Source organism: Neltuma alba, unplaced genomic scaffold, assembly GCF_004799145.2.
Source record: "Neltuma alba isolate B1F8T4 unplaced genomic scaffold, ASM479914v2 tig00012507_pilon, whole genome shotgun sequence".
Taxonomy (NCBI): domain Eukaryota; kingdom Viridiplantae; phylum Streptophyta; class Magnoliopsida; order Fabales; family Fabaceae; genus Neltuma; species Neltuma alba.
In genome coordinates this window covers 116,575-136,169 of record NW_021636975.1, presented here as the reverse complement: position 1 = coordinate 136,169, position 19,595 = coordinate 116,575, and the positions used below count along the sequence as shown (strand labels likewise).

The 19,595-nt window shown below is 33.4% G+C and overlaps 1 protein-coding gene and 1 pseudogene across 1 annotated transcript; both read right to left on the bottom strand.

Annotated features, from left to right (window-relative positions):
- Window positions 1–428: 428 nt before the first annotated feature.
- LOC114727749 (tubulin gamma-1 chain-like) lies at window positions 429–6,064 on the bottom strand (annotated as a pseudogene).
- A 2,314-nt stretch (window positions 6,065–8,378) lies between these two features.
- Window positions 8,379–11,146, bottom strand: LOC114727748 (zinc finger CCCH domain-containing protein 1). Its single transcript, XM_028914465.1, has 3 exons — window positions 10,475–11,146; window positions 9,532–10,358; window positions 8,379–8,951 (listed from the first exon to the last, which is right to left on the bottom strand). Exons 1-3 carry the CDS (start codon window positions 10,527–10,529, stop codon window positions 8,847–8,849), a joined length of 987 nt encoding a protein of 328 aa, XP_028770298.1. The 5' UTR covers window positions 10,530–11,146; the 3' UTR covers window positions 8,379–8,846.
- Between the last annotated feature and the right edge of the window lie 8,449 nt (window positions 11,147–19,595).

Here is a 19,595-nt window from a genome sequence, read left to right as displayed (position 1 = left end):
CCGTCTACCGAATCGGGTGAATAATTTGAAATTTCCAGCATAAACGTGTCTGGCGACTTCGGGGTTGAGGGAAAAATTATTAAAAATACATATTGCTATGTAAGCAGTCTTATTTAGCTGACACCTGGATAATTTTTATCAAAAGTTAACAGTCAAAGTCAAATTTCTATTAGAGTTGAACAATAAAAATTAATTTAGGATTAAAATTGTATAATCAACTACTTCAAATACTGAATGTACTCAAGAAAACACTTTCGAGTGCTGAATGTACCTTAACTTGTTTTTTCGAGTCATTGATTATCCCTTTGAGAGCACTCAAGTTCTAACATGAAACACAAGCATGTCAATCTTACAAAATTCTTCTAATTCCTAGTCATATACTTGCTCCATAACCAGCCAAGCAATAGTGGGGAAGCAATCGCCGCCTTTTGTGGAAGCAAATGCCAGTTTGGGAGACTCATAACAAGTTAAGATATACACCAGATGACGTATTACACCTTTCCACGTGGGGAAACAGCTAACAATACGTTCTACTGAATTTGAACAACCTAATATTCACTCGCACAAGAAGCAGAATCACCCAAATAATTAAATCCGATCCTCTAATTCTCTACATTCTAGCAATCAATCAAACTTCTGCACTCTTATAATGTAAATACAGTGAGATCCTGTACTCAGTCTTTGCATGTATGGATGTCCAGATGGGTAGCGGTACAAGAAATGGATACAGCACCACAGAGCATCTGATACAAAAGCTCGTCAAAAACCTTGAGTCTCGACACAATTCTCTCATTCTATCAATTGTGCCTGCAATAAGTGGTTCAAACTGATCACTTGGCAATCCGAAAGATAATTTAGGCTTTGATTTGATCTGGGAGGAGGCGGAAATTAATAAATAAAATAGAACATTTGCACGGAGTAGTATGTTCTAACGTCCTAACTTCAATGCTTGGTTCACAAGCCAATAAAGAATACAAAGCATACTTGCACACTCAACCAGCAAACCAAAGTTCAACAAGAATTACAGTTAAACTTTCCTCGTCTTTTCATACTCAATTCTTTCTACGAGTTAAAGAAGGTGGAATGAGACCCAGACAATGAGGTCAGTATGCAGTATGTATAGATATATAGCCTGCCTCATCATAGCTCATCATAGCTTACTTGGCATGTTACACTACTGATTTGGATCTAGCGCTCCTGAAGCGTTGCCTTCTCCAGTCAGCATATTGTTTGGGTCCTATATAAGTCGAGGGGGAAAAAATTAGCAGCACGCAAGATGAGTAGAATGAAGAAGTTGAATGAAAATAGCACCTACCTCCATCCCCATTTGATGTAATCTGGGGATTCACAGGCCTTGTATTCATCAACCAAACTCTCAATAACGTCCCTCGATTCATCAAATTCTGACAGGTCATTATCCTGTGCAATTTTTTTTTTTTTTGGGGGGCGGGGGTTGTTTTGAAAATTAACATCAGATGAGGTCCAGGAAGTTCTCAACAGATGCAGCATTGTTGTCATGAAGTTGGTCCACTTACAGCAAACATAGGGAACTTTCGGTAGTTGTCAAGAAATGCTTGTTTCTTTCTCAACTTCTCATATTGGCTCAAACACTTGCTAAAAAGGTGCCGGATGCTTGTATGGCTTGCTAGCATAAGCCCGCTAACCTACCAGAGACAGTACAGGTCATAAATTTATCTCTATTCTTAATTTGTTCAATATCTTCCCTAGGAATAGCAGTCATTTTTAAGAGAAGCATGAACCAACATCCAATGTTATCCCAGCGAAACAAAATATGAAATTGACCCCCAAAAAAAAAAATTGTGGAAGGATAGAGTCGTACCCTGTGTGCAGTTTGAACATAGGGTGACTTTCTAGACAATGCAACCTGCCACAAGTGCAAAACATGAAAGAAGGAAATAAGATCAATTTCTACCATGAATAACCACATGTAGGAGACAAGATTACGTAAATGCCACTACTTTCAGTTTCTTTTCCACAGAAGCGACACCTGTATACTTGCAGGACCCCATTCAATAAAGTTAACAAGCTTTCTTTCACGGATTCTCTGCAAACTTTCGTGAACCTGAATCCAAAGGAAAAATGATGTATCACAGTTAAAAGTTTAACTAACCAGAAAACAAAAAAAAGGGGTCAAACATTTCATGGGAAGCCACACAGTGCGATGTGATGTGACAAAAACTAAAAACAAATACACTATTAATGATCTCCGCTAGTACAAGACAAGGGTTGTTTGTAAAATTTATATCAATCAGAAAAAGGCATGCAAGTCTTTGATCACAAAAAGACATAACAGTTCAACTCAACAGGAATCAATAATTACCAGGTCCATGGAAGTTAAAATTTACCCAAAAATGATTGGGCAAGAGTTATATTGGGTGGGGGCGGGGGAGTCAATAATTGGACATGAACAACACATCAATTATGAACTGTTTTATCCTGCGTAAATCTCCAAGTACTTGGGAAATTATAGAGCAAACACTACCTTCAAGTCATCTACTCGATATTTGAGCTTACTGCTCAGAAATTGAAGGAAGCATGACTTCAAGGAATTTCAAACTCATCAATCAGAAGCACAGCACTCATGCTCTATCAAAAGATTCAAGATATAGCATGAAACTTAAGCCATATTCAGCCAAGCTAAGAAACAGTAGCTTCCATTCATGCTCCAAACAAGCAATAAAGTGCAATGTGAAGGATTCAATAATACAAGAGACAAGGCATTATATCCAGAGAAAAAGGCAGGCAGGTGAAATGAGTTGCTGCAACTTTTAGAATAGAGGTTCCTCACCCAAAAAAAAAAAAAAACTAACATTACCTGAGTTGGATCAACCTCTCCTTGAATGATATTGAGAATTGAAATATATTTTGCTTGGCTAGCATCTTTTGTACGAGCATATGAAGAAACCATAATATTCTTTGCCTGCCAGGATCATTAATATAAGCAGAATGAAAAGCCATTTAAATGGATAAATGTTAAAGTGGTAATGGTACCTGCAGAAGTCTTCTCATAACATCAAGCACTGTGGTCTTTCTAATTACATTAGCCTGCCAGGATATCATCAAAGATTCCAAATATTTCTTCAGATATATAATACGAAGAATCACAACTTATTTGCAGCACGCACACGCACAATCACACATCAATAAAATTAAAGGGGGGAAAAAAAGAGAGGCAGCAGAAGACATTGAAAAAGAGATTAGTTGGTAATCCCAATATAGACTCATTCCAGCTCATCATTTTTTACAATAATGCAACAAAACTCGCCACAAGTGGGTCTTAAACAAAACATTTAATGCTCCATAAATCATGCTCTAAAGAATTATCAAATACAAACATAATATATTCATCTCACCTGGCGTTCCACTGTCAAAGGCGTATATCCTGTCATTAGAAAATGGCATCTAGGTGTTGGAATCAAAGAGGCCAGAAGACCAACCAAGTCATTATTCATGTATCCTGGATAACGAAGAGTAGTTGTACTAGCAGACATCACAGTAGAAACTAAGGAATTTGTTTGTGCAAAAGTTGGGTTTGACAGATGAAGGCGCTCAACAGCAATTCTATTTAGTGCAGTGTTATCAAGAACGACAACACAATCTGCATTAAGTGTGAGCCGCTTAAGTGTCAAAAGTGAATTGTATGGTTGGACCACCACATCACTTGTCTCCATTTGGTTAGGAAACACGCTATATGTCTGAACCAGCTTTTTGCTGTAGCGATCATTTAGAGCCTCCAACAAATATGAACCCATACCTGTATGGCTTTATCAGTATTAAAAAAAAGCACTAGGAACATAAGCACTATTGTTTGTAACAAAAGGAACCCAAGAAAGCTATGAAACAAGGACACTTTAAAAAAGGGGTTGTGTCTGTCTGCAGCATGCACACACTGATATTAAAAACAATGCAAGTATGCAACACCTTAAATTTCACAAGGACACTTCAGCCTTTGTCATGTTGCCAAATCAATGTCAGTACTGTGGCTCGTGTCTGTGTCAGTATTCTTTATTCCAAACGAGCAAGAAATATTTGAGAAATTCCCAAATTTCCAACTTCTCAATACCTTGCCCAACGCTAGATAGAGATCCAAGTCATCTACGTATATTAGAGCACTTTTAAACTTAAGTTGGAGGTGTTAAGCCAACAGGCGCAACTCCATATCGCAGAGTGTTAGAACAACTTAATTTTGGTTAGGATACTACAGCTATGCTCTAGGTGCAAATTAAAAGGATCTGTCGCCAACGTTGTAATTCTATGAATGCACCAAATGACCAAATGCAAAACTCCTCATCAAGAGAAAAAGAAAGGAAATGAAGAAATGGAAAACAAAAGATGCAGGAGAGTAACTAAACCTGAACCAGTTCCTCCAGCAATTGAATGGCACAGAACAAAACCCTCAAGACTGTCACTGCCATCTGCCTCCCTGTCAATCATGTCCATTATGTCTTCTTCAACATTCTTTCCCTGGTCAGAAAGCAACAAATACATTAGCCCCACAAGTTATTTTGCATTCATAAAAAGAAACAGAGACCTCTCATAACTATTCAGATTTTAGGACCAAATAGGGAAAGATCTTCCTCTAAGCTTTAAAAAGGCAAATGACAAATTCCAAATGCCACAGTAGAAATATGTTATTATTTTACATTATTTTTCTATATGGATGTGCCAAACACCTAATCAGTAGTAGATTTTCATGAGCATCACACAAATTACTGGAAACTTTGGAGGTGGAAGTAGATTTTGTTGCAGAAAATTTAATGTTGTTGAAGGATGATGCGCATCTTAATTATGGGACAATCTATTAAAGAACCTGATGATATCCACTGGCCCAATTGTTTCCGGCACCCCCTCCATGATCTGATACAAAGATGTTTTCATGATTGTAGAGATTTCGGTAGTCACTGTTCTGGATTCCATTGATAACTCTTGGCTCCAAGTCTATCAATAGAGCTCGTGGTATGTAGTGCTGATCATCAGCTTGATAGAAAAATACATCTTTCCGATCACCTCCCTGCAGCATTTTCACCAAAATAAGAATATAGATTAGTCAGATAATAATGCATATTTGTTGCTTTCGGTTGTGCACCAATCTCTGCATCTTTTGCCAACACCCTCGACAACTAAAATGAACACAACTGTCAGATCGTTCACTGAAAAACCTTGATACTGTAAGTTAGAATCTTTAGTTGGTCAGACAGAACTTGAGCCACCCCTATTTCCATTTTCCCATCCTTACCTGCCTACTCATTTACCCATGACATCTGCAAACCCCCAGGCCTCGCTCTAGCTCCATCTGACCACCCCCCCCCCCCCAAAAAAAAACCCCAACCCCATTTTTCCTCCCTCGCCCTTAGCTGTGGTGCAGACTCAGTGGCTCTGTCATAATTTAAAGCCACAGAAGAAAAAGAAATAGACCGAAGTCCAGAAGTTTTCCCCAAATAGGGGCAAATGAAATAAAACTTTTCAAGATATTAATTGATCTTTCATTTTGTCACTATAAAATCCATTTCTTTCCCTTCCACCAAATGTCCTCCAGAAAATTAGCTAAAGTGTCAGCTATCAGAAACCGTCATAGCGCCAAAATATTAAATTTATTTTCATTCAGATATGAACCATCAACTGTGCCCAGCACAGAATCATCCACCTATCTTCAACGCATCAACACAGCAAGCACAAGAAGGCATAGACGAAAGGCTAGAAAAGGACCTGGGTAGCGAAGTCTTCGAGGATGCCGTCTTTACTGATGCCATGCTCGAGGCAGAGCTGCTTCCAGAACTCCATGCCGATCTGGTTCCCACATTGTCCAACCTGAAGCGTTATGATCTCTCTGGGCATATTGTATTTGTTGTTTTTGTGAAGATTCTGCTTGCTTCACTGGAAATTAGGGTTCGGCTCCGGCAGGAGAATTCAAGCGAATTCCTTCTGGCGTGGCGGGGAAACCCCTTTTAAAAAAGAAAAGGGACGAGAGATGATAGCGACAGTGAGGGTGAGAGTGTGGGTGGGAGGTGGGAGTGATATGGAAAATTAACGAGAAAATGTGGGAAAATATCTCCGGTGGCATTCCAGTGCGCTTTTGGGCCGGCAACCTTCCTATTTGGGGGAGACTAACGAGATTTTTTACCCCGGGTGTAAAAGCATAATGAGATTGTTTTTAATATATTCTTTTTTCGCCTCGTTTTTTTTTCCGGTCATATTGTTTTTAAAGATAAACTTTCGTTGGACTATGATTGAGATTAGCAATAAACAACTGTGATTTTAGATAATCATAAATTTTATAAGTAACACAAGTTATAAGTGATGTTGGTTAATTATAATTTCTATTTGTATATGCTTTTTTTCTTTTTATAACTTTGAGAGTTGTGATTATGATTAGTTTTCATTTATTAAAATCATTTATGGATATATAATTACCAAAAAGGCATGAATTTAATATAAATATTATCAAAAATAATCATTTGGTGAGAGATTTCTGAAAGAGTGTGGAAGGGTAGATTGAAAAAAATCGATTTGATCAGAATTTTTCAAACGCATAAAATGTAGTGAAAAAATAAAATCATGATTCATCGGTATTTTATAAAAATTACCCAACAAAATAAACATGCTTCATGATCACTTATTTAGATTCTAACAAACTTATTTGAGCTCTCACCACTTAACCAAAATATGTACTTAATAAACTGAAGATTGTTGGTTATTGCCCAAGATTCCATCTTTTGAGGGGGAAAAAAAATCATTTTTCCCCATTTCCTGTTATTATGGTTCCATTTTATGTTCCGGATTCCAATGCCTTTCAATCACATCCCCCCGGGGGAGGGGATGATAAATTTTTTTGGGGTGGATTACAGAAATCAAGATACGAAATTGCTTTCACGCCACCAAATTTACGTGCTCTGAGATTATACAAAAGGTTCATGACATCATTAGAAGAATGTTACGAGTTACCACAGTTGTTAAGCTCACCACTTAATTAAATGAAAAGAGGTTTTACGGACAAAACAATTCTTATGGAAGCAATTTATTTGGCCTCTGGGTTTGATTGATATCAATGTTTGGAAAGAATTGTTTTTAATGTTGACTAAATAACTTCATGGATTTCAAAATTCAGAAACGATTTGTGGCTTCCGAACCTAGCTTGTGCAATGTTGCTTATCAATTTTGTAGCAGCCAATAAAAAACCTTCGCATAGAAAACCATAATATGCTAATTCACAAACGGAGAAACTAAATGACAACTGCTAACAAATTAATTACTGAGAGTTGTGTGCAAGAAACAGCGAGAGAATTGTAGACCATACATGGTGGCTTGAATTCATATGCCATACTGTAATTTCATCTCCATTTACACCACACTTATGTGGGTGGATGTTGCTAACGGATGTCACTACTTAGCAAGTGTGTTGGATCCAACCATCTGTAGCTCATGAGATTGCTGTATCTGCTAACATCAACCTTCTGGTACGTTTGATAAGAAGGGAAGTCCTTTTCCAGAGTGAAAACAAGAAAAGAAAAGGTTAAACTTGTATGATTGATACGTGATTGATATGTTAACAATGAGTGGTACACTTTCTAATCATAGTTAGGAAAACAGGTTTTTAGGGAAGCTCCTCTCCCATGCTTTCATACTCGCATTCTCATTCTCATCCCCACGTGATACCAAATGCAGCGTAATGGACCATTTTAAGAAGCCATTCAAGAGCTGTCCCAAGAATAAAGAGGCAGGGGATTAATGTATTGTGGCCACCGTTGACTATGCCAACACCACATTCATGAAGCCATGAACGGACTTGGATTGATGCTGCTTGATGTCAAGGGAGATAATGACACAAGTCTAACTCCTTTATCACAAAGCTTCAAAAAGATCTTAAATATCAGGTTATGAATTTTGCAGCCCTTTTACATCATTTTCTAGCACATTTCCAATCACAGAGAAATGAATCTCACTTCAAAATCCAGAGAGAATATTCTGATATTTTTTCCCCCCTTCCCATGTATCTTCAAAGCCAGAAAACGTTAGGCAACATAGTTGAGATCCGCTGATCGCCAGGTTTAGTAAATGTAAACTCAAAGCAAATAACCCTAATCTCAGGAAAGATGTAGTTACATGGGAGAAGAATTTTTACCTCCCACCATCTGCAACCTTGTCACTCCCTCCACCCACCACCCAGTGCCAAGAGGAACGAGCTAAAGATAGAAATGAAGTGATAAACATGCGTGCTAAAGACATACTAACGGAGGCGTAAAATCTCATGCTGTAATGCTCAGATCAGAAAGTCACCGGAGACAGACATCATCAAAGGGAATTTAGCAGGTCAACTTTCTGTTTAATAGACCCACTATAAAGCAATCATGTTGTTTTTGGTTAAACCTGCAGTCTTGCACCATTAAAAGAAAAGCATCACAAGTAGAAGGTATTTGGTTTTCTAGAAGCCTTTCCATTAAGTCATACAATCATCTCAGCCACCAATACAGAATTATATTCTTGATGAATCCAAAATGATGATCATACGTGTCTACTATAAGAACTGCAGTCGCGTATGTTGCCGATTAAAGTGAATAGATGAAAGAACTAAAGCCCTTCTGCCATATGACTGATGAATACAAAAGGTCTAACTTATATGATTACAACATTTCTAAATATCCTGAAATCTATCCATTAGTCAAACAGGTACAGCAATGTAAATAAAAACTAATCTGACAGCAAAATCTAACTGTCATCGTCTCATTATATGTTTCCCCCTGTTGAGAATAAAACGAAGGCTCACAAAACTGACAACATCAAGATAAATTCCGTTATGCAAAGAGATGCATGGTAGCACCGAGTGACAATCATTTACCCTCTGCAGCCATCTTCTTGCGTATCTCATGAGCTGCATTAAAAATGCCAAGAGTAGGCTTGTTGCACACGAAACATTTCTTATTCTTTGCATGATGCTGCAAATGAAAAGAAGGCATTAACATTAAAGAAGAGGAAAAATATTAAAATGAAATCAACCTCAGGACACATCCTTATTCTCAAGCACAAAATAAAAATAAAAAACGGCCCCGGGCGGGATGGATATGGACAAAGAACAGCTGCATGATGCAGTTAACCAGTAATCAATCAACCATAACTTTTGCAACCACTTGTATTATAGCAACATTTATCTGGTATGGCACAATAAACCATTGAAAATTTGACCTTAAAAGATCAAGAAAAGTAGTTAAATTTGTTGTTTGTAATTAATATGTCAAATATTTATACAGCTCTTCCACAACTATCCCCAACATTTAATGAGATATCTTCATTAGTACTGACTTTTTACCAAAAAAACTGAGAATTAGCCAGGGGTTTTTGGTGAAAGAAACATTTAACGAATAAGACAAAATGAATGAGCTTTTATATATAGGACCAAAGCAAAATGCTCAAAAGGGTCATATACCTAGGACGGGAGGAAGTATTTTCCATCAACTCTTCATATTGGCATATCAACGAATGAACTTAGTTTAGCCAACTATTAGAACATAGACATACCTTCAACGCACAATGCTCGCAGAAGTAGTGCTTGCAGTTTGTTACAACAGGATCCACAAAGGGCTTTCTACAAATGAAACATGCAAATGGTAATGAATCATCATCATCTTCATCACTCAAATTAGCACCCTCCTCATCTGAATCCTCTCCCGCAGCCAATCTCATTCTCCTAGCTTTCTCAGCTTCCTCCCATTCCTTCTCCAACTGCCACCCAGACTTGTAATCTCCTCGATCATGCATAAACTTACACGAATCACCATACCCACAGTAACCAGTCTCCTTATAATCCTTACATATGTCTGGCTGATAATCAAATCTTGCTGAAACTCTTATATGAGCTGATGCCCTGAGAGGACCATGTGCCCCACCAGCTTTTTCACTAGAAATTGTTTGCTCTCGACGGAAGCCAGCCTTGTAATCTTTGTAACTATTGATGCCCTTGTACAATTTTTCTTCTCCAGAACTAGTGGCTTTACCCTTCAAACTCTCCTCTGCTTGCTTAAGGGCCCTTTCACGAATAGCTCGAGCATCTTTTGAAAACTCGGTTTCAGTCTCAAGAATAGCTGTTGCTTTGTTATCATGTTGAACTTGAATCTCTTTTGAAGACTCGAAATGGAACAGTTGCTTCTCAGGCTCCTCTTGTGCTTTAGATGCAGTGCTTTTTGAGGGACCAGTGGAAAAGTACAACTTATTATCAGGCTTCACCTGTTTTTTCTGACTGAGTAACAAAGAGCTTTCATTGGTTGAATCCTCCTCGTTATCTTCTTCATCAACAGTACGTTTTCTTAAATTCTTCCTATTAACCGGTTTCTTGAAGAAATTACACACTGAAAATACAGAAGACAGCCAAAATTGTACAGCTTGCAACAAAACAAACAGATTTATACAAGAAGATGCAATGCAAATGCTTGGGTTTAAAAAGTTGAAAAGAAGCCAACTGTACCTTGCTCGGACGGTTGATTGTCAGCAGATTTCGGCAGGTCACCAGAATCAGCCATGCATGAAAACTAATTACACAGCTTCAACCACGACTTGCAATGCCCAGAGAATTGTAGTGATGAAAGCAATATTCCAGAAACAACAACGAAAATCCCCACAAAATAGACAGAAAACAATTAACCGACTCAGCCAACGGAGATGGGTGCCTAATCAGAAATAAGTCTTAGGGAAATAAAAAAGCCTGATTTGATTGAAATCAGTGACACTCTAAAGCGGACATGGCACTAAAAGAATCCCAGAAAACTATATTATGGTACGCAGGGAAGAAATACCTAACAAGAGTATACAATTTGCAGGGCAATGGACGATGATTAGAAATAAAGCAGGGAGATGAAGGTGGCAATATTACTCATACAGAGAAAACTGGCATCGAACGGTAATAAAGCAGGGCGATGGTGAAGGTGGGAAGGGAATGATGGTCTCGTGTCCTGCTCTGCCACTCGCTGTCGAAGACGATGAACGAGGGAAAAGATGGTCATGGTTGGGGGGCGTGGTATGCGTTGGTAGATGGCGAGTGATGAAGATGATTAAGGACGGTGAGGTTGGGTCTTGGGTGCGTGCGAATTTTTTTTTTTTTCCCTCCTCGGAAGGCTGCGTGTGTGAGGTCATACACATGAGAAGGCTCCGTTGAAGAATAATCCTCGCCTTTCACCGTTCTGCTCCTTCCAGCTTCGTGAGACGATGATAATGATGAGCCCTTGCCCTAAATGAAAACGCACAGCTTTGGCCTTTTAAATAAATCTGAGATCCTCCTTTGTTTATCATGATAATTATCTACAATATTTTTTTAAATTTTTCTACATAATAAATATTTTTATTTTATAATCATGAAAAAATTATTTTTATTTTATCATAATAATTTTAAGTATTTTTAACTATTACCACATTAAAATATTTAATATCAAACATTATTATCAATAAAATTCATGTCATTTTCAATCACTTTACAACTAAATTCACTTTTATATTAATTATCTAAACATGTTTTAGTCTTTTTAACTGAGTTTTTATAAGTACTAATCTAAATATAAATCGTACTATACCGGCTGATTTTAATGTCCTTCTCATCTGAGGAGATTAGTTGCTGAAGAGTGTTTAGGATCTAGATCCCCACCTATTTAGTTTTCTTCGGTTTGGGCGTTCTTTGCTCTGCTCCCTCCAGCTTCGTGAGACGATGATAATGATGAGCCCTTGCCCTAAATGAAAACGCACAGCTTTACCTTTTTCTTTTTTTAAATAAATCTGAGATCCTCCTTTATTTATCATAATAATTATCTACAATATTTTTTTAAATTTTTCTACATAACAAATATTTTCATTTTATAATTTCCTAAAAAATTATTTTTATTTTATCATAATAATTTTAAGTATTTTTTAACTATTACTACATTAAAAATGTCTAATATCAAACATTAGTATTCAATAAAATTCATGTCCTTTTCAGTCACTTTACAACTAAACTCACTTTATATTAATTATCTAAACAAGTTTTAGTCTTTTTAACTGACTTTTTATAAGTACCAATCTAAACATAAATCATACTATACTAACTGATTTTTATTTTAATTTTAATTTACAAAAATTAGTTAGAATAAAAATTATTTTTTCAGCTGCCAATCCAAACACACCCTAAAACACCCCCTAGGAAGCTGGCATTGAATCTTCCCGCAATTGATCTTTACCCTTACGGCCAAGGGCTGCCACTTGAGAGACACCAAGTTACGGGAAAAACAAAAGAAGAAGAAGAAGAATTCGGACGTTTTGCGAATCTGGAATGTTGAGGTTAACCCCATGTGTATAGGACCCATTGATTGTGGATTGTGGAATGATCCAGATGAGGCCTTTTCTTATGATTATAATGGGCCCAAGTATGTTGGGCCTTTGGGCTAGGCGCAAGGGGCTAGGCCTGTCAATCATGCAAAGCCCAAAATGCGAGTTATTTAAGAAAAGTGTAAATCGCTGGCCCAAAAAAATGGTAATTGGTCAAAAATCCGAAAAACTAATTTTAATAATTATTAAGTATAAATATATCATACAATTTTTATGGTAGATAAATATTTTTAGAACGGAAACTAATTTATTGGATGTTAGACAATTCAATTTTTCATCCTTTTCTCATGCCTCTATTAGTATACAGACAAACCAAATTATGATTTTTCCGTTCACCGTCAGCATATACGTCAAGTGTTTTAAAATTTCGCTTCTTTCCGTTTATTTTGGTTTTTGAGATTATCAAAGTCTTGTTGCTCTGGTAAGATTTTTAGAAATTAAATTAATTAACGACCACGCCCAAGAGTTATTGACTTATTATTCTAGATATTTTGATATAAAGATTATTCTAACTGATAAAAAAAATTAAAAGCCTAATTTAACACAAAAAACATGTACACGTAGAAGAAGCCAGTATTTGAACTCTAGACCATGCTAAGGGGCAAAAAGCTGCTTTTCTTAAAACAGATAAAATTATACTATCTCGAGACTTAAAAATTTAATTTGGTCTTAAATATAAAATTTTAATATAGTTTTTGTGATATCACATATATTAAAGGATATTCATTCTAATATGTATGATTAATGAGAGCATTTTAAAAAAAATACATATTTATTATAAATAACTAATCTAACTAATTTTTTTAATATTCAAAAATTAATTATATAATTCGTATATTAAAAAGTAGAGGTAATATAACGTTATCTGTTGTCAACATCGTATAATTGAGTTTTGAATAAAACTGAGAAGATCATTAATCACTAGATTTATGTAAACATGGTATTCCTAGCGTATTTGGTAAAATAAAAAGCACTTATAAAAAATGTTTTTATTTTTATTTTTTTGACAAATAAAAAGCGCTTTCATATCGACGGAAACAGAACTCTCTTCAAATAAAAAGTGCTTTTCATACCATAGAGACAAAACTCCCCCCAAATCATTTTTAAGATTATAATTTAGTTCTCATCCAAATACTTCTTACATTAAAATCGAAAAGCTCAACTGCTTATGAGTAAAAGTGACTTTTAAATTGAAGAATTTTTTTTTTTGTAGTGGAGTATGAACATGCTCTCAAGTCTTAAGCCTGTAGCCCTCTAGCAATATTCTCCACTGGTTTGTGTTGACATAAGGCCTAGGTGCTTTAATTTATATTGCATATTATTTAAATTTTAACAAAAAAATTTTCTCTAATGAGAATTGGTTTTTCCTTAAAAAATTGCAAATTTAATGATAATTATTTTAATAATATTATTTTATTTAATTAGGTGTTTATTATTTCCAATTTTTCCAAAAAATATATTGTTTTAAAAAAAAATTATAATTTCAATTTTAATATTTTTCTTAAGATTATCACATTATATACATGCATAATAAATGTTAGTAGTATTAATGGCAGCTATTGGGATTGGTCTAAAGGTTATAAGGCGCATCCTATTTATTTGCTTCATAGTTACGAACAAGAATTAAGTCTAACAGAAGGGATTGATTTCTCACAATGTAATGAATTAATGTTCAAATCTTTGTGGGGGAGAAACACCCAAATTTTAATATTTGATAATGTCTTGAATAAAATTACCTAATGAAAAGATATATATATATATATATATATATATAAAACTTGCTTCATAATTTGGCAGCCCGCGACTCTCGTTTCTACAATTATCACCGAAACATTCCCTCAGGGACAATTGAAGTTGATCCCTAATTTGGTGCTAAAATCAAAGCATCCCTAAAACAAGACAACCCAAAAGAAAACAGAAAGGAAAAAGAAAAAAACACGCACCTTTTGTGGTCATGTTGTTTGCGATATCATAGGAATTTGAAATAGACGTGTGCAAGTAATAAGGTAGAATGCAAGAGTGCCATGGTGACTCAAAAACAACCTTGGCGGGCACAAAATTGTCATAAGAAGGAATGCCTTTGTCGAGTCCTATTAGCTTCATTTGCTCTGAGTAATGAAGGCACACCAAAGAAACATACGCATGAGTTACATATTTATAAAAACCGTGTAAATTATGTGAAACTAGATGATAGCATTTTTAAGGAAGAATGATAGAAAAAGAAGTTAGAAATTGCAAATCCCAGATCTAGTTTGACAGCACAACTTTATTTGACATTGATGAGTCTGAATTTGTAAATAACGATAAATTTTTGTTGACATTTCTTATTTAGCATTTACAAAATTTAGACTTCTTTTTTTATCATTGTTCCTATTTTTAATTGCCCAGTCAATATATCTGTACATTAGGTTGAAAGCTCTTGTTCTCACTAGATGAGTCGCATAACTAATAAGTCATAAATAATTTGATTCTGTGCGACTTATGCATATGTTGAGAGTTGATATTGTAACTAAGTAGCTTTTCTTGGTAGTATAATATTAATATTATGTATATTTCACGAACATAATGCTAGTATTATACACCTGTTTGGATTGCCCTTCGCCGCAGAAAACGTGCATTGGAATTGATAAAACAAATGTTTGTGATTGATGAATTGCAGTTTTTGGGTTGTTTAAATGGGTTTTTTGTCCAACCAGCTTTTGCTTTAAAAGTGGTTGTGAAGAAACGCTTAAGCTGTGTTTGGATCAGTTACAGCAAAACTGACTTTTATAAATTTAAGTTAGAATAAAAGTCAATTAGTATAATATAATTTATGTCAAGAATTGACATTTATAAGCAAGTCAGCTGAAAAAGTTGAAAATTATTCAAATGATTAATAGAAAAAGTAAATTTAGATGTAAAATGACTAAAAAAGTTATACTTATCCGGTTCTAAATATAAGACTTATTTTGTAACGTAAATTGCACTACAAAATGAATCTTATATTGAGAATTGGAGCGACTAAATTTTATTGAATAGTAATATTTTATATCATATGATTTTAATGTAATAATTGTCAAAAAAATAATTTAATTTATAATTATAAAATAAAAATATTTGTTAATAAAAAATTGTAACAAGAATTTTAAATTGGCAAAAAGGATGTAAATTAAAGGGCTTATATAAAAATTTATTAAGTCTTTCTCACAAGTTAAATTTTTAAGGAAGATTTGTTTCTAATTTGTTTTATAAATTTACTATTTATTTATTTATTTTTATTTGGATACTTTTCTCAATATACTCCTCTGGTTCTATTTATAGATAATTTTCAGCTTGTTTCGTATAGATTAAGAAAAATTTTAAACTGCATTAACTTTCTATTAAAATATAACAACTTTTTAATTTTACTCATACTTAATATATACAGCTTTCAAAAACAATTATACATACTATAATAAATGAAGAGTAAAATTGTGTATCCATGGCAAAAATTTAGTGAACTAACTTATAAATAAGATTGAGAAAAACTTTCTCTTCTCACTTTATAAATAGAACCAAAAGAGTATATAATTATTGAGTATTTTTGAGTAATTTTTTATTTTTATTAAAGCAAAGTAAAACCCACTCTAAGACACTCATCTCTCCTCTCATAATCATCTCTTCTCTCTCCATGCTCTTGAAGCCAAAAGTTTCTTTTACTAGTTTTGAAATGCAACTAAAGGAATGTTTGGATGGAATCAAAATCATGATTTTAAAAGTATTTTTATGGTATACGAAGTAAGTATGTAGAGAAGTTTATCTTGATTTGTAAAAAAGTACTTCTGAGAAGTACTTTTTTTGTTGCCCAAACACCCCCTAATTTTTACTCCAAAAGTTAGTTGGGTTAAAAGCCCATCCAAATAAGTTCCAAATATTAGTTTTATAGACTCCCAGACATTTTTATAGCTTCAAATGGCACTTCAAACGTGCCCTTAAATTTTAAAGGTATGTTTGGATTGGCATTGAGCAAAACTGACTTTTAACCCAATTGACTTTTGTAACTGAAGTTAAAGTAAAAGTCAATTAGTGTAATGCGGTTTATGTTTGGATACGTGCTTTTAAAAAGTCAGTTGAAAAAATTAAAAGTTGTTTGAATGATTAATAGAAAAGTTAATTTAGTTGTAAAATGACTGAAATGGGCATAGAGTAGTATTTGAAATTTTATGTTTTTAATGTGATAATAGTTTAAAAAAACACGTAAAATTATTGTGATAAAATATAAATAGTTTATTTGTGAAATTATAAAATAAAAATATTTGTTACGGAGAAAAATTTGAAAACACATTGTAAATAATTAATTAAATATACATAATGGACAAACATGAATATAAATTAAAATTCATTTTGTCTCTAATTAAAGTCAATGGAATCACATAACTAATTAGATCGTAAACTTTGCACAATTTTTTCATAAGTCAGTTAGAAAAGTTGATCCAGATTGCGTTGGATAAGTTAGTTAGAAAAGTTACTTTTTCTCATAAGTCAGTTAAAAAAGAAGCCCCATCCAAACAATCTTCTAAGCCACAATAAGCCACAAACCTCAGTTTCACGCTTCCCTGTTACCATTTGCAACGGCAATCCAAATGAGGCCTAAGTTTTTGCGGTTGCTAACATGGAGAGGGAAAGCAAGTGAAGATGAAAAGAAAGATAAAGATATTTAAGTGGGTCATATCTTGATCCAATAGTTTGATTTTTTTTCAATAATAATTTAACTATTTTTTTATTTATTGTTTTTCTTAAATTTATCAAATTATATACATATGGTATATTATCTCAGATTCTTAATATAAGATCGAGTGAATTGATTTGAAGAGATTATGAAAGCTAAATAAATTACTTAATTATATTTTTATATTACATGATCTTTCTAAAATATTTATATATATCACTAGATTACAAATCAATTTAAAAGTCAGGCAAATTAGTTCCCAAAAAAATAATACCTTTTCAATCATTTTACATTTAAACTTATTGTTTCATTACTTATCTAAATAAGTTTCAACCTATCAAATTGACTTTTATAAAATAAAATCCAAATATAAATCACATTGCACTAATTGATTTTTATCATAATTTATGTTTACAAAAGTCAAATAAAATAAAAACCAGTTTTATCACTACTAATCTAAAGAAGCCTGTAACAACAGCACCGACTTGCATTGATTGTGAACATGTTGCATGTTTCGTCGTGTCAAACATTTTCAAAAACCAAACCATTTAATGCATCTAATTAACTTAAGTGAACACAAAATTATCATGACAAAAAAATGATTTTATAAAAAGACAATACTTATATTAAGTTTTTTATTTTTATGTTAAGTTTTCTATGATCATGTATAATTAAAAAACTTAAAGATAATAGGCATAGGAAACTTGATCTAATTTATGGAATCCTATTGACTTTTGTTGCCTTTAGCAATGAAGCTGCTATCAGGATTTTATTACGCCAAGCAAGTATATGCATGAGTTCATACATTCATAAAAATCACCTGAATTAAGTCAAATCAATAATAGTATCGGCAAATGTATACTACCTTTGGTCTTTTTTTCAGGATTCTAACTTGTGTTCTTCTCTTTACGGAGGTGTGGCCACTGTCATCTCAACTAACAACTTAATGGTTTACTACTTTTAGTTTTTAACATAAGAGTTAGTGTCTGTTTGGCAGAGCTTAAATTAGCCCATAAGCTGCTTATTTTGGGCATAAGCCCGATTAGAAATTCTGATGATATTTGGGAGGGCTTAAAATGTATCGGGCTTATTGAAAAATAAGCTGGCTTATCATGGGTTGGAAATAAGCTACGAATAGGAGCTTATTTTGGAGCTTATTAATGGTACAGGTTGGGTGCTGGCTTCGTTGAGGTCTTTTCCCAATTATACTGGGAAATGTGGTGAGATATTATTGGAAAAGAATAACGTCACCTTTGTTAATGAGCAAAAAGACCGTTCATTAGTTGGGTGCCTCTGATTGTCTAATTTTCATTTTTGAATTTAAAAAATTCAGAAAAGTAAAGAAAAATTTCCTTTCACTAATCTCTTAGTCTCTTTATGTAAGAATAATTAATTAGCTAAAATTAGTTCCAAAAAAATAATTAATCATGTTTCATTTTATCTTTAAAATATTTTTCATGATTTTTTTTAAAGTTTTAAAATTTAATTCACTCATTAAATTGCACTTCTTCATATTAAATTATTTTAAATTCACTGTATTATATAAAATTATTTTTTTAGTTATGTTTCATTATTTATTAAAACTCATACCCATTTTGGTCATTTTACAACCAAATTTACTTTTACTCAACCATAATCCAAACAATTTTTGACCAATCTCACTTTTACAAAATAGCTTTTCTGAACTCTAATCCAAACACAATTTAGCTTATCCAATTTAGCTTTTACCCAACTTCACTTCTCCATAAGCTACTTTTTCAATAAGCTGATTTTCCAATCGCTGATCCAAACGGACCCTTAATCTACTAATTTGAGTAAATTAAAAAAATTTGTTAAATTAGTTATTTATAATAAATAAGTGTTAAAGTACCCTTACTAATAATATGTTTTAGTTAGAACTAGTGTTTAATGCAATGCTTAATATATATAATTACTATAAAGACTATTTTGAAAAAAAAAAGTTAACTATAACAGACAAAGTGAATTGATGTTTTATATTAAAAATCAAGTTAGTTCTTATATCAAAGATGAAAAGTAGTAATGAACTTTTTGTTTTGCAAGATAAACCGCATATTTAATAACTCATAAATAATTTACTCTAATACAACTTATATGTGAGGAAAGAGTTGATATCGTAATTAAGTAGTTCATCCTATAACCATAATACCGACTTGTACTAATTTTACATTGCATATCTCATTATTTCTATATACTATAGTTTTAAAAAATTTTCATTTAACACATTTAATAAGATTCTTTTAACCTAGTATTTGAATTCAATGTTTTTGGTTGAAGAGAAAAAGAATTCACTGTTTAAGGTTGTCAAATTCACGAATTTAAACAAACTCGTGATAATGATATAAACTCGAATCGTAAACTCGAATTAGTCTATTTTTATTAACAAACTGGTATTAAAAGTATATTATCAAATAATTAATATATAAAAAATGAGAACAATTTTGTTTAAATATATTTTTAATTTAAATAATTGAAATTATATCCATTAATGTTCATAATTTATCACATTCAACAAAGAAAGTTTCATAAA

Bases quoted from the DNA above. Each gene is read 5' to 3' on its own strand.
- LOC114727748 (XM_028914465.1), bottom strand. From the start codon at position 10,529: ATGGCTGATTCTGGTGACCTGCCGAAATCTGCTGACAATCAACCGTCC. The intron at 10,359-10,474 runs GTACAGTTGGCT...CTGTATTTTCAG, and splicing joins CAATCAACCGTCCGAGCAAG to TGTGTAATTTCTTCAAGAAA. The intron at 8,952-9,531 runs GTATGTCTATGT...TTTCATTTGCAG, and splicing joins GCGAGCATTGTGCGTTGAAG to CATCATGCAAAGAATAAGAA.